This window comes from Desmodus rotundus, chromosome 12, assembly GCF_022682495.2.
Source record: "Desmodus rotundus isolate HL8 chromosome 12, HLdesRot8A.1, whole genome shotgun sequence".
NCBI lineage: Eukaryota > Metazoa > Chordata > Mammalia > Chiroptera > Phyllostomidae > Desmodus > Desmodus rotundus.
The window spans coordinates 49,358,481-49,373,327 of record NC_071398.1 but is presented as its reverse complement, the minus strand read 5'-3'; the positions used below and the strand labels follow the sequence as shown (position 1 = coordinate 49,373,327).

Genomic DNA, 14,847 nt, shown 5'->3' with positions numbered 1-14,847 from the left:
GAGTTTCATGTCCACGGCTATGTGGACTCAGTTGTTGGAGCTAGAAACATGGGGGCTTGTCTCCTGGGCCTGGAGATCGGGGAAGGTATAGGGTGGGATGATATCTGGCCATAGTGTGCTGGAGAATTCCATGCTGAGTCAGGCGTCTGGATATCCGAATACAACTGAGAGGGTCTCCTGGATTCTAAGGCTGGGTATCCTGGCCCCGGGTTCTTTGGGCGGTATAGGAAGTCAAAAGAGGGTGGACTGGACTAGAACGCACAAAATCTTGGGGAACCAGGATGAATATTCCTGTGGTTCCTGGCTGGGGGCGGGACGAGGGGCGGGACCGGGCTCTCCACTTACCCAGTATGGAACACGCACGCGCGGGCTCGCTCGCTGTCTCTCTCTCTCACACACACACTCACACACACACACATAACACAGAAACACACGCACGCGCGACCATCTCCGCCCAGCCGCGCCCCCGCCCCACCACGCTCCGCTATCAGCACCGAGGACAGCGCCACCGCCCGCGTCAGGCAAGGCCGACGCCTCCGCGTCTCCAGGGGAGGGTCCTGTGCATCTGCTGAGCAGGTAAGAAGCTGCGGGAATCCCCTCCCTAAGACGCGCCCTCGTCCTCATCCCTAGACAGACAGGGTGTGTGGGGCATGGGGTAACCCTGGGAGGGACCAACAGAGGGCGTGGGAGGGCTGGAGCCTGAACCGGGAGACAGGTGTGGGGACAAAGAGCCGCAGGGGAGGGAGAAACAGGCAGGAGCCGGGCGGGGGAAGAGAGAGATCGAGCGACCCCAGGAGACAGAGACCAGACAGCAGGCAGAAGGCAAGGGGGAAAAAAGGGAGAGCAGCGACCGGCTGATGGGGGCACGGACAGGAGAAGTAGGGAGACCAGAAGGAGGCATGGGGGCCGCGGCCATCACGAGGACAGGTGTGAAGACAGAGTTCGAGATGCGAGGTAGAGACGAACGGCCGAGAGGATGTGCGCAGCACGGCGTCCCCCAGACCCCCACATTCCCCGCAAGAATGGGAGAGACTGAGTCTCCGCCCCCAGGGCCAGCTGTGGGGGCGGGGCCAGCTGTGGAGGCGGGGCCAGCTGTGGGCGCCTGGACTGAGTGGCAAGGCCGCCCCTCCCACCCTCTCTGGTCCCGGGATCCGGGTCTGGGGTCCTACGCTTTACAGATCGCAGCAAGACCGCTCCGCTGGGGCTTGGCTTGGGTATTTAAACTCGGCCAGTAGTCGTGGCAACAGGCCGTTGCCGTGGCAACCATCCTGGCTACGTCCCTGCCCCAGCTGTCAATGCTATGGGCACCCCGGTGTGCTGGTTCCCACGGTCACTTTTGGCCACTTCCGATTCAGATCCTAGAGAGGTGCAAGGAAAGGGTAAAAATGAGCGGCATTCCAGCAGGGACCTCGGAGCATAGGAGTGTCCCTTTGGGATGGAACTAGATGCTCGAAAGCACCCCCAGCGCGCTCCCTCCGTCGCGGGGAGGTTGAAACTACAACCCCCAATATGCCTCGCGGCGGCTAGCCGATTCCTGTGCGGCCGGTCGCCCAGGGGGCCGATGGGAATTGGAGTTCTTTGTTATTGGGAGGACTCAATGATTGCATGGGGTGGGCGTGGGGGACTAGGACGCTTTGGTACCTCCGCAGAAAGGACCCTAGGACCCCGCTGCCATGTTTCCGGAGCCCTCAACCCTGGGGCCTCCAACGCCCTACATGCCTCCGGACTCGAGTCGCCTCAACCACGGCCCCGGTGAGCCAGAGCAGGGGCTGGAGCTGAGGGAAAAGGAAAGCCTGGCCAGGATTTCCAGGGAGGGATTCGGACGGGTGTACTCGGCTGGTGGGCTGGAAAATCCGGGTGGGACAATAGTTAGAGTCCTGGACCGGAATCTAAATGAAATGGAAAAAGAACAAGTGTGCAACAAAAACGAGAACTAGAGCATGGGGCTGGGAATGGAATGGGATCTTGGAGTGGTGAATTGGAGAATCCACCTGTCCCTTCTTTTAAATAAATGGAAACAGGCCCGGGGAGGCGTTAAGGCTTCCAGGAGCATCAGGAGTTGAGCAGAAATATTAGAATGGTGGTGGAAGTGATAGGCTAAATAAATAAATAAATAAATAAATAAATAAATAAATAAAGTTGATGTTGTCAGACTGGCATAAGGCATCAGGTCACTTTATAGATGAGATGAGTTGGAAGGAAAACATGGGAATAAAAAGGAATGGAAATGGTTGGAGGGAAGACAAGGCCAATATCCCAGCTTCTGCATGTCATTGGGGCTGAAACAGCTGGCGTGCTTTTTAGGGCCTCAATGTCTCTTGTGTCCATGTCTTCTGCAGTGCCCCCCTGGGCCCTGGCCACAATCGTGCTGGTCTCAGTCCTCCTCATCTTCAGCTGCTGTTTTTGTCTGTACCGGAAGCGTTGTCAGAGGCGAATGGGCAAGAAAAGCCAGGCCCAAGCCCAGGTCCACCTTCAGGAAGTGAAGGAGCTGGGCCGGAGTTACATCGACAAGGTGTGGCTTGGCCCAGTCCCACCATCCTGCCCCTTCCTGCACCCCTGCTCCTCTCCATGACTCAGCAGCCTCAGACCCTGCTCTTTTCCCTCTCATGCCCCCCTTACTCCCCATCTCCTCTGTGTGTCTAGCCCCAAACTGGATCCTGGGGACCTGGTGATGGACCAGACCTAATTACTGTTCACAAACCTTCCAGTTTAGTGGGGAAGTCAGACACTCACATGTTCACAATGCAAGGTGGTATGTGCCACATCGGAGGCTGTAGTGGGCATAGGGGTGTACAGAGGACACACCTGGCAGTGTAGAAGGTCCCAGAAGTCTTCCCTGCAGAGGTGACTTCTGTGCTGAGTCCCAGGGGACACACAGAGCTAATGGAAAGCATAGAGAAGGACATTCTAGCTCAAAGGAGGAGATATGCTGAAGACTGAAATCCAGGTTCTCAGGCATATTTGGGGAACAGTGAGTCATTTTCACAGTGGGTGGGGCATAGAGTGTGCTCTGGAGTGAGGGAGCTGGAGGGCCGGCAGTGTACGCGTAATGAGGTGAATTGGGAGCCATGGAGGTTTCGAGCAGGACAGGGATAGGGTCAGATGGGTGTTCGGATGAACCCCCTGGAATCCATGTGAAAGGCAGACCTGGGGCAAGGAGACCAGGGAGGAGGTCACAACGCAGCCCATGAGTTGGAAGAAGCCATTGGTGTGGAAAATGAAGGCTACAGGTGCGAGGACTTGAGTGAGCATTAGATCCCCGAAAGCAGAGTGTGATGACGCTCACCTGGGAGCCAGAGAGCCCTGGGTTTCCAACCAGCTGTGTGGCTTTGGGGAATTCACTGTCCCTCTCTGAGCCTCGAGTTTGTGGTCTATAACTGCATTTGCCCTCCTCCCTTCTTAACAAGTATCTATTATAATTCTTACCCACAGTGATGCCCTTAGGGTTCTGGTAGCCAGTTTTCATCCCTATCCCTTAAGCCAGTGACTTCCAAAGAGCATTGTGACAAAATCACTCTCAGTACTCCTTGAAACGCAACTTCTGAATCTTGCCCCAAACCTGCTGCGTCAGAATCTCTGAAGTGAAGGCATCTTGTCAAACTAATCAGGCAAATTCTGACTCACGTTAAATTTTGAAAATTGGTGGCTTAGGTGAAGGAGAAGTCTTCTGATTTTGCTGTTCTAGTTCAGAATGGCAAATACACTGTATATGTGCCAATTTACCTCCATATTTTGCAATGTCAAAATAATGCAGCAACTTCCACAACCCCAATACATCCATTAGCATGTGAAATAAAAATCTCCCACCTCCGTCCTGAAGGCAGTGAGATACTATTACACTTGTTTTTCTAGGATTCTCTCCATGCCTGTTTTACCACTATCTAGCCCACTGATGTTTGATAGCAGACATCACTAATCAAACACTGACTCTACTTAGCTTGCAAGTGTTCAGGTATAACCTAGAGATGTGTGAGTTTCCTTTGGCTTCTGGGCCTGGAGGATAACACTCTCAGGGGAAGAGTTCACCTGCCCTTGTCCTGGCTGCCTAAGGTGCAACCGGAAGTGGAAGAGCTGGAGCCTACTGTATCGGGGCCAGGGCAGCAGGTGGCAGAGAAGCACGAGCTAGGACGACTGCAGTACTCACTGGATTATGATTTCCAGACTGGCCAGGTGGGTGTGGAGGACGAGGAGGCTTTGGAGGGGAAGATCCCAGGAGGGTCCAAAAGGGAAGCTAAGACTAGGGGCCCCTTTTCACTGTACAGCTGCTGGTGGGCGTCCTGCAAGCTGAGGGTTTGGCAGCCTTGGATCTGGGTGGCTCTTCAGACCCCTACGTGCGGGTTTACCTGCTGCCAGACAAGCGGAGGCGGCATGAGACCAAGGTGCATCGGCAGACATTGAACCCACACTTTGAGGAGACCTTTGCCTTCAAGGTGAGCACCTGGCCTCAGGGCCCCGCACTCGGCAGCCTGCCCCCAGTCCCTGGGACACTGGGGTCCCACCATTTCCGCTTTTTTGCTGGGGGCAGCCACAGCTCAGGGGGCAGCTACCAGCTCTGGAGACTATTCCACGGGCCCCTGAGTTGTCCCTTTTGGCACTACTGACCCCTGGACTGTTCCCTTGGTTCTGGGTTGTCCCACTTGGGTTCCATGGACCCCCCTCAACTGTCCCCTAGGTCCCTCGCTGCCCCACTCGTCGCCTTCCACCCTGATGCCCTGCTTCCTTTTTGATTTTCTACTCTCCACCGGTACTCTCTCTCTGCGCTCCCCCACCCAGGTGCCCTACGTGGAGCTGGGAGGCAGGGTACTGGTCATGGCGGTGTACGACTTCGACCGCTTCTCCCGCAACGATGCCATCGGGGAGGTCCGGATCCCCATGAACTCCGTGGACTTGGGGAGACCAGTGCTGGCCTGGCGGGAGTTGCAGGCTGCTCCGCGGGAGGAGGTGAGCACGCCTGGCCTCGCTCCCGCGGCGGGCCCGCCCACCGCAAGCCCGAGCCAATCAGATCACAGGCCTCCCGGACACCCCGCCTCCTCAACCCGCTCAACCCGGTCAGGTTTCCAGTGTTTCCACCTACAAAGGAATACCTCCAAGGACTCTCCTGGTGTTAACTTCGGACCTTTCCATTCCAAAACGAGGCGGGATGGGGAGGAAACAAAGGCCGCAGAGGGGATGGATGTGCAGTGGGGGCTCGGGTAATAAGTCCCTCTTTGTCTTTTAGCAGGAGAAACTAGGGGACATCTGCTTTTCCCTCCGCTATGTCCCCACTGCTGGAAAACTCACCGTCATTGTTCTGGAGGCTAAAAACCTGAAGAAGATGGACGTAGGAGGGCTGTCAGGTGTGGGAAGCAAGGAAACAGTGGGGGGTGTGTGTGCAGGGGGGTCCTCTGGCTAAGGCTGACCGTCTCTGGGCCCAAAGGGTCTCTTCAGGGAGAGGGAGGTCCAGGCTGCCATGGAAGGCTATAAATTCAATTTGGGCACAGAGAGGAGACCTGAGGGGTGCATGGAGCATCTCTGTGTTTTTCCAAAGAAGTCTCATTCATCTTCCTCGATCTGATGCCCCCACTACTCTTTGGGGGAACTCTAAGGCTGCTCCCCTCTCTCCCCAGATCCGTATGTCAAGGTCCACCTGCTGCAGGGCGGCAAAAAGGTGCGGAAAAAGAAAACGACCATCAAGAAGAACACTCTGAATCCCTATTACAACGAGGCCTTCAGCTTCGAGGTGCCCTGTGACCAGGTCCAGGTGAGTGAGACCTGCCCTGAGCCCCTCCAGAACAGCCCCAGGCCTTTAGAAACCCCATTGCTAGCGGAAGGGAGACTTTTCAGCAAACTCCAGAAACCAGGACCTGGAGTTATCATGTTGTCTTTCTAATTTCCTTCTAGGAGGAGCAGGTTATCCCACCCCCCTAGGCCAGACCAAGGTGCCCTGCCCCCTCAGGGGCTTTGGTTACTAAGAAAAAGAGACTTCTCCACAACCCTTGAGGGACAGGTCCCTGTACTCATTTAAGAGTCCTGGAGGTTTGTCCGCTTTAGGAGGCTGCTACCTAAGAAGGCTCCTAACAATCCCTTAGCAATGGGATCCTAAGGGTGTCTCCACTGTGGCATCTGATCAGGGAGGAAGAAAGACTACAGAGCTCCTCTCTAACTGTAGGGTTCTCCTCCTTCACTTCTCAGCCCCTCCCAGACCCAGGGCCCTAAGAGGGCCCCCAGGACTTACGGAGGGAGGGTCTGTCCTTAGCAATGCTACCCAAGTCCCTCCTGGTGCCACTGTCCCGCACTCTCCTGTCTCCTCTTCCTCTTCTGCCCACCCCAGAAGGTCCAGGTGGAGTTGACCGTGCTGGACTACGACAAGCTTGGCAAGAACGAGGCTATTGGGAGAGTGGCTGTAGGGGCAGCGGCTGGCGGGGCTGGCCTTCGGCACTGGGCGGACATGCTGGCCAACCCTCGGCGGCCCATTGCCCAGTGGCACTCGCTGAGGCCCCCTGACCGAGTGAGGCCACTGCCTGCACCCTGATCCCGCCCTAAAGCCCCTGATCCCAGACTTCTGGCCAAAGCCATGCCCAGACTCATCTTCAAGCCTTCTCTGAGCATGAACCCCACCCTCACCCCTCCACTGCAACCTTTGGACCCATTCCTGCCCCCATTATGCCAATCATGATAACTTGCCAACTTCCCCACCACACTCACCCAGGAGCCCCAGGGGCCCCTGGGGGAGGGGAGCAGTTTGGCCTTCTCCCAACCCACCCACGGTCCCACCCTCTGCTTTGACAATCAGTAATCTCATCGTACTGTCCCCTTTGCCCGACACAGGATCACTACCCTGTCCCCAGTCTCATTCCGGCACTGCTCCTGGGGCCAAATAAATACTCAGCAACTTTCGTGGCCTGGCTGGGTGCTCCTTATTGGGGGAGGGGGCAGGGGCAAGGACCAGAGCCCAAGAGGTAGCTTCGCTTCCAAGGGTGTGATCACACAAGGGCAGGGGTAGTGCTGTCCATCTTTAAAATATACTAATGAAAACACCCTCCCATCCACCCACTCATCCACCCATTCATTTTTTCACTTATTCATTCCCTCTCTGAGTACTGTGAGGAATCCATGAGAATTTACTTACTTATTCGGGAATTTATCATGACTCGCCTAAGGTAATGTAGAGGAGAGGAGGCAGAGAACCCATGCTCCGTGAGGGCTGCACCTGGTGCTGGATGTGGGTGCTGACCTGACTTTGTGGAAGTCACGGACAGGTTCTCACCTGGCCAAGGCCTCTCAGCCAGCAAGCGACAGAACAACATGTAAACCCAGGCATGTCTGACACCCAAAGCCACATGGTCAAGCATCCTGCTGTCTCGAATATAAAGTAGTGGGCGTCACAGGGTGGACTGTTGTGGCCATTCAGCTGGGGAGGTAGGAGCAGAACTGAGAACAATCCCCAGCTGGGATGAAAGGATGAGCTGGATTCTTCTAGGGGAGAATGGGGGAGGATATTAGTAGGAACAAAGCAAAGAATACACTCCTGGAGGCAGGAGAGGACTTCAGTGCTTCCTGTGTTGTGCTGTTCTGACTTTGTGTAGTTTGCCCATTTCCATGGTGTAAATACTCCCATTGTAGCTGATTTCAAGTCCCCAATGTGAAGTCATCAAATATGGAATTGAGAAGAGATATCCACTAGCATACCAACATAGAGGGTATGCTAGTGTTTCCAAGGGTCAGGATGACGATCATAAAATTTAAGGCAAAGTCAAAGAACCAACAAATGAACCCCCCCCAAAACTCAATAGTCAAGATAAATAAAAAATATTTTAATGCCATATTAAAAAAATAATGAAATCCACAATGAACAAAATATTAAAAAATTTAAAGACAGGAACTGGCCTTGCACTTGGACCACTGTGCCTCATTCTAATCCCAGCCTTGGTTTTAATAAAACTTTATCTACCACGATAGCTTGTGGTCACAATTTACCAATTTAATTTTTTTTTAACTATTGTATTAAAATGGTATTTCCTCCATACGGGTATAATCTTAAGACATAGTAGTAAAATATAGTAAATAAGTGATGAGTTTTAAGTATTACCTTTAATGCAATGTATTTAATTGAAATTTAATTTTTAGTAATTTAGTAAAAACAATAATTTTTATTAATGACTAAGCGTAATACCCAGGTCACAAAATTCCTGAGAATTTACCAAGCAGGGAGGGGCCAGTGCTGGCTGGCCGGAACACATAGCTGTTTCCTACCAGGTGAGAAGCCCTGTGTGGTAGAAGCAGGGTGTGAGGGGAGAAAAGAGACACAAAACGTCTATTGTTTAAAGTCTAGGCAACTTAACTTTAACTTGGATTGATCAAAATTCCGTTCAGGTTTTTCTATTTTGAATCAGCCCAGGCTTCACCTATCCCAGAAATTTGGACCTTCCCGGGCCTCTTCCGGCACCGTCGTCATGACAACCGCGTCCTCACGCCGTCCTTTCTCCTAGGCCAGGGTAGTCGTTTCTCAGCGTTCCCATTGGCCAAAAGTTTGAAGTGGGCGGGTTCCGCTCGTTCGCATTGGTGAATTGATAGTGATGGTGCCGGCCTGCATATTCCAATTGGCTGATTGGTAAAAAGGGCGGAGTCTATGGGGGCAGCAGTTGTGGGGCGGGAGCGGGACAACTTCACAGCACCCAGGAGGGACGGAGGGCAAGTCCCAGGATATTTGGAAGGATAAAGGTGAGGGGGTGTGTTACCTAGAGGAAAGGGACGAAAAGTCAGGGACGGTGTGAGGGGAATGGGTGGGCGACTCAGAGATGATATCTGGGGATTCCTTGGATGTCTGTCCCGCAGGGCGATGACCACACCGGCAGGCTCGGGCGCGGGCTTCGGCACCGTGTCATGGTGGGGCTTGTCTCCGGCGCTGGACCTGCAGGCTGAGAGTGAGTCCCCCACTCCAGGACCACATCTGCCACAGCGGCTATCTTCACAGCCTGGCAGATGGTGCGCTAACGTTCTCCGAGGCTCCAACGGCGGGAGGGACCCCTAAGTGGGCAGCTCAGGTGGCCTCTCTGAGAACTACGAGTCCCAAAATGCTTAGAGGCACAATTCCTTCTGGAACCTAGGTCGGTGGTGCAAGTCCTGCTGGGAGTTGTAGTCCCTCGTCCTGGGGGCCGCTGCAGAGGGCGTTCTTCAGGCCACCAACCTCAGCCTGCTCTCTCCTTGTCAGGTCCTCCTATAGCCCCAGACTCGCAGGCCAATACAGAGCACGGGACCCCCGAGCTAGATGTGCTGCTGCTGGGTTCCGTGGATGGGCGCCATCTGCTACGAACCCTGGCTGGGGCGACGCTCGGGCCTCGCAGAAAGTTCCATGTGAGCTGGGATTCTGGGGTGTGGAAGGAGGAGGATGAAAATGAGAGTGCAGATTCCTGAGTCCTTCTGGGAGGGGGATCTGGAAGCCTGAACCTCTAGGTCTGAGGGAGGTGGAAGTTGGGAGCCTCTACCTATGTGTCCTGATGAAGGAAGCGTCTGGGGTTAGGGGTTCCTGGATTCGAGTGGAGAAAAAAGCCTAAGGACAGTCCTGAGTAGTGTTGGGGAGGAGGCTTTTGAGAGGCCAGACTCCTGCGTTTGAAGTGGTGGGGGTTGGTGTACAGAACTCTTGGGTCCTGCCTCCCACTCCCGAGTCTCCTAGGAGCCAGAGACACAGATCTCAGAATCATTCTGCCCTGTCCATCCTTCCAGTTCTACGTGCTGGAGAATAATCTGGAAGCTGTGGCCCGACACATGCTGTTCTTCAGCCTAGCCCTGGAGGATCCTGAGAAGATGGGGCTGCAAGGTCAGCTGCAAAGACCAATATCTAGTGTGGCCCCCAATCCCTTCCTCATCCCTGAAAGAATTTTGGCTTTTCAATGGTTCAATGAAAAAACTTTGGACATTGTTCCTCATTTTATCATTTGCTCACTCACTTGACAGAATTCCAAGAAAAAAATACACACAAAACTCTCAGAATAGTGCCAGCATTCAAAACCTGCTACAGTAGGAGTCCAAAAGAGATCAGGGGACTCCCTGAGAGCCAGTGAGTCCCCAGATGTGGGGAGGGTTTGGTGGAGCTGAGCTCAGTCCTGCCCCAAGCCTCCCACAGTGAGAGGTGTGACTCCCAGGAAGCCAACCTGGAGGAGGCAGCCTCAGAAATGAGACTGGTGGGGTGGAGGGATGGGGAGGAAAGGCAGACAACTGTAATTGAATAATAATAAAAATTAAAAAAAAAAAGAAATGAGACTGAAAGGAGGAGTGGGAAAAGGAGGATGGGTGGGGTGGCAGAAAGTGATTATGTCCCAGTAACAATTTCAGCTTTGTATGTAGAACAAAGTCTGGACCCAGGTAAACTGTCTTCAAATTCTGACTCTGCTTGCTTTCTGATTTCAGGCTAGCATCTACCGCTTCTGGGCTTCAATCTCTACATTTATAAAATGGAGATCCTAAACGTTTTTTGCTCCACAGAGTATTGTGCTATTCAAGGATTCAGTGAAAAAAAAAATTAATAGCTCTAGGCTTCTGCTATAGACTCGGTACATCTTAGCGATTGTTATCATTATTATGGATGGTGGCTGTCATTAGTAGCCCCGGACATTCATAATGCACAGCACACAACTTATGGTTCACTTTGTATACAACTAGTCTTACCTATATGTATCTAACTAAAGGTATAGAGTTGTCTTATCTAAGGTTCTTAAATAAGATGAAACCGTTTATAGAGACATACTGATATAGATATATGTGTATACAATTAAAATATATAATTTTCTTTTATAAGAACGTTAACTAAAATAAAACAGTTTACATGGTAACATTTTAACACGTATGTATCTTCATCTTGATCTATAACCTTTTCTTTCTTTTTTAACTTTTTAAAAATCGTTGCTCAAGCTCAGTTGTCTCTATTTAACCTTTTCTTTTTTTAAGGCAAGGGGAATGTAAACGTGAAATTCAGGATTGGGGTTACCTGGGAGGGGGAAAGGAATAAGTGAGGAGACCTAGGTGAGATGTAAGTTATTCTCCGCATTCTAGCTATTGGGGTGGGTGGAGAGTTTGCCGGGTGCGTTGTGCTCATTATGACTAATGATACGATTCTATAAAAAATGTGTCATATAGAACGCGTCATTCTATACACAGGGTGTGAGACACTGGTCTCATTTCTGGGCTCACTCCCCTGCTTCCCCTCACTACTTTTCTCCCCCCTCCTCACAGAGAGGAGCGAGGTCTTCCTGGAAGTGTGGGGGAACGCACTGCTGCGCCCCTCAGTGGCCGCCTTCGTGCGCGCCCAGGCCGAACGCCTGGCACACCTGGTTCCGGAGCCCGACCGCCTGATGGAGCAGCTGCCCTGGCTCAGTCTGGGAGCCCTGAAGGTGCCTCCGCCCGGCCTCTGTCAGTGGGTCTGTCCATCACTGCCTGGGATCTGGGTGGCCACTGGAAGAATGGAGGTGGGCGGTCCAATAGGGTTTGCATTGATGAAGTGGGCTGGGCACGCAGGTATTCGAACCCCAGCTCCCAGTTCCCAGTGTGGGATTTGGCCTAGGGAGTGGCTTCCACTCTCTTAGCCTGATTTTTTTCACCTGAAAATGGTGCCCACACCCTGGGATGGAGGGGGGGTCAAGCAGGAAAGGCTGCTCTCCCTGCAGCCCATTTCCCTCGGTCTCTCCCCACGCGTGCCTGGATGCGCAGTTCCGTGAGCGTGACGCCCTGGAAGCCGTGTTCCGCTTCTGGGCCGGCGGGGAGAAGGGACCCGAGACCTTCCCCATGAGCCGCCTGTGGGACATGAGGCTACGCCACTACCTGGGCTCCCGCTACGACGCCCGGCGTGGTGTCAGCGACTGGGACCTGCACATGAAGCTTCATGACCGTGGGGTGAGCAGGCTGGGACACCGCCCCCACCCCCCCACCCCCGTCCTGGGTGTGAAGGAGGAAGGGCCGGGGGCCCATATGCAGTATTCACTGAGACCTCTCTTCTTCCCACCCCACCCCAGGCCCGAGTCATCCACATCTGCGAGTTCAGGCGCTGGAGGGACACAGGTGTGGCCTTTGAACTCAGAGATTCCAGCGCTTACCAGTTGCCCAACCGGACTCTGGCGTCCGGGCGCCTTCTGAGCCACGTGCGTGTCCATTCCCTGTCCTGGCCATCTGGGGGGAACCCAGGAGCTCAGGTCCCCACAGGCCAGAACGTCGATCTCATCCGTCTCCTCTCTCCCTCCTTTTCTAGTGTGGAGAGCGCGTGGCAGCGCGAGGGTACTGGGGGGACATCGCTACGGGGCCCTTCGTAGCCTTCGGCATTGAAACGGACGACGAGAGCCTCCTGCAGACCAGGAACGGGCAGCCGGTCAAGGTGTGTGGTACCAGGCTGGGTTCACAAGGCCCCGCCTTCTGTATTTCAGGCCCCGCCCACAAATTTCTGGGCTTTGCCTCAACGGGCTTGGCCCCACCCATCTGTACTTCCTAAACCCAGTCCCAAGCCCGGGAATCCAGGCTAGCCCCTCAGATGCACGCTCTGAGCATTGCAGGTGGAAAGGATGGCATATAACAAACACCACCATCTAGTTTTTAACCCAGCGCCTGGCCACGCCCCTTCCCCACAGACTGCAGGCGAAATCACGCAGCACAATGTGACGGAGCTGTTCCGAGCTATGGCCGCCTGGGGGCACCCGAGCGCTGCCCAAGGAGACCCCGATGAGGTTCCAAGAGGTGCAAACGGAGCTTCACCTCCGGAGCCTGGTAGGTGAGGGACTCAGCTCTCCCCGGTTGAGATGGGGACCATACTCGGGTAATAAAATGGACACATTATCCCCCGGGGCGAGTGGGACCCAGACGCTGTCCCTGGCTTCAGGGTCCCGGTGTTTCAGGTACCAGCACGGACCGATTTGGTGGTTCCCACTGCCTGGACGAGTGAGCGCCCTTCCTGACAGTCGGTCTCTTTTGCTCTCCTCTCTTTGTGTCTCTCTCCCTTTCCCAACACCATTCTTAGCATTCTTAATTCCAGCGGTAGAATTCCTGCCTGCAGAAGGCTAAGAGGACAAGAACATTCTAACACGGTGCTGCGTCCCAGGTCACTTTTGGAAAGAAAACCCCTCTTCCCAAAGCTGGTCGTGCCTCTTTCTTTCTTTTTTTTTTCTTAAAATTTACTTTTTATTTATATTTTAGAGAGAGGGGAAGGGAGGGAGAAAGAGAGGGAGAGAAACATCAATGTGTGCTTGCCTCTTGTGCACCCCCTACTGGGGACCTGGCCTGCAACCCAGGCATGTTGCCCTGACTGGGAATTGAACCTGCAGCCCTTTGGTTTGTAGGCTGGTGCTCAATCCACTGAGCCACACCAGACAGGGCTGGTCATTCCTCTTTCTAACCATCCCCAAACCTGGTCCTCCCGTGTCTGGATGCCCTGTCTGGCCACGGGCCACTTTCTCTCCCCATCTTGAATCTCAGTTGCCTGCACTGTAAAATGGGTTTCTGCCTACCTGAGGGACCGCCGCAGAATTTCCCAGGAATCCACCTAGAAAAAAGGATGAGAAAGAGCTTCAAGAGGCCGAGCAGTGTTATCTACAAGCTTTGTGAGTCTGCCTAACTAACTGTGCTGGTCTTTCCCAGCAGCCCCCAGCCCAGGATCCTTCACTGTCCACTTCCTGCCCCTTGGTTCTGCCCAGGCACTCCACCACAAGAGCTGCTACAAGGGTCGTTTCCAGCTTCTCTACGTGGCCTGCGGGTAAGAGAGAGGTCCTGGGGTGTCCTAGGCTTCCCTTCCCCAGCTCCTCCTCCCTCAGACCCAGGAGTCCAGGCCTCCAGCCCTTCCTCAATCAGTGTTCCAGTCTCCAGCAAGAGACTCCTGGAGTCTCCTCCTCCCTCAAGACCAGCAAGTCTGAGCCTCGCTCCTCCTGTTTCTCTCTGCAGGATGGTTCATCTTCTCAGTCCTGAGCTCGGAGCCTGCGTGGCCCCTGGAGGATGCCTGATTGTGGAATTAGCCCGGTGAGCCAGTGGAGTGCAGGGCAGGAAACAAGGCTGGACACTGAAAGCCAGGTCCCCTAACATGTCACTTCTGGATTTCAGGTACCTTGTGGACGTGAGGCAGGAGCAGCTTCAAGGGTTCTGTGACCGGGTTGGGGAACTGGCCCGGGCAGCTGGATTCACCCCACAGCCCGGGACTAGGCCGTCGGAGAGCTTTGCGCGCTTCTACAAGTCTGAGGACCCTGCTCCGGTAGACGCAGCGGTGGATTCCGCGATTCTGCACACTGAAACCCTGGCCCCGCTCCCTGAGGCAACAACTCCTCCCTCTGAGGGCCTGGCCCAAGCCCTGCAAGGTCAAACCCCACTGTCTGAACCCCTCCAACTGCCCTCAGAGTCTCGGGCTTCACTCGAGACTTTGGCTCCTCCCACAGGGAGTCAGACCCCAAAACCGGAGAGTCTGCCTGGGCCTTCAGAGATCACATCCCCCGTCTCTTAACTTCTAAAGTCAGGTCCTGGAATTAGAACCCTTCTCTAGAACATTCAGTTCACAACCTCCACGTTCTCACTCTGCCCCAGAGGTGTTGCTTGGACTTTTAGATCCCATTTCTGAGATTCTGTATTCTGTCCCTAGAATTCCAGGTGGTTTTCTCAGATTTCTACACTCCACTCCCGAGACTCTAAACGCAGACTAGAGACCCGGCCCAGGTCTCAGGTGGTCTGAGTGGCCCCTGGGCATCCCCTGCCTCACTGGGTGTTGGGTGGTCTCCTCACCCAGGGCCAGTCAGCACCCCTGGGGTCCAAATAAAGGCGGTGGCGTCGTCTTCTCTGTGTGTCCTTGTGCCCTGTCCTCCGTCGGTCTCCAAGGCTGGGAGCGGGGAGGGGTCAGGAGAGGTTGAGAGA

General features: G+C 54.1%; 2 protein-coding genes across 8 annotated transcripts; both read left to right on the top strand.

Annotated features, from left to right (window-relative positions):
* The first annotated feature begins 45 nt into the window (after positions 1-45).
* SYT5 (synaptotagmin 5) lies at positions 46-6,864 on the top strand. Of its 4 annotated transcripts, none has more exons than XM_045203552.3 (9): positions 46-576; positions 1,629-1,752; positions 2,340-2,512; positions 4,051-4,170; positions 4,263-4,430; positions 4,774-4,941; positions 5,222-5,336; positions 5,607-5,740; positions 6,311-6,864. In XM_045203552.3, the coding sequence occupies exons 2-9, from the start codon at positions 1,674-1,676 to the stop codon at positions 6,509-6,511; spliced, it is 1,158 nt and encodes a 385-aa protein (XP_045059487.1). In that variant the 5' UTR covers positions 46-576; positions 1,629-1,673; the 3' UTR covers positions 6,512-6,864. The 4 variants fall into 4 exon arrangements, with proteins under 4 accessions (XP_045059487.1, XP_024426096.1, XP_045059486.1 ...); XM_024570328.4 differs by having other exon boundaries at positions 49-576; positions 1,650-1,752; XM_045203551.3 differs by having other exon boundaries at positions 53-576; positions 5,219-5,336.
* A 1,749-nt stretch (positions 6,865-8,613) lies between these two features.
* Positions 8,614-14,771, top strand: DNAAF3 (dynein axonemal assembly factor 3). Of its 4 annotated transcripts, none has more exons than XM_024570379.3 (12): positions 8,614-8,700; positions 8,815-8,903; positions 9,191-9,333; positions 9,703-9,796; positions 11,209-11,366; positions 11,683-11,865; positions 11,985-12,110; positions 12,218-12,340; positions 12,591-12,726; positions 13,597-13,708; positions 13,894-13,968; positions 14,050-14,771. In XM_024570379.3, the coding sequence occupies exons 2-12, from the start codon at positions 8,819-8,821 to the stop codon at positions 14,441-14,443; spliced, it is 1,629 nt and encodes a 542-aa protein (XP_024426147.2). In that variant the 5' UTR covers positions 8,614-8,700; positions 8,815-8,818; the 3' UTR covers positions 14,444-14,771. The 4 variants fall into 4 exon arrangements, with proteins under 4 accessions (XP_024426147.2, XP_024426145.2, XP_045059870.2 ...); XM_024570377.3 differs by having other exon boundaries at positions 13,594-13,708; XM_045203935.2 differs by having other exon boundaries at positions 11,209-11,393.
* The last annotated feature ends 76 nt before the right edge of the window (positions 14,772-14,847 follow it).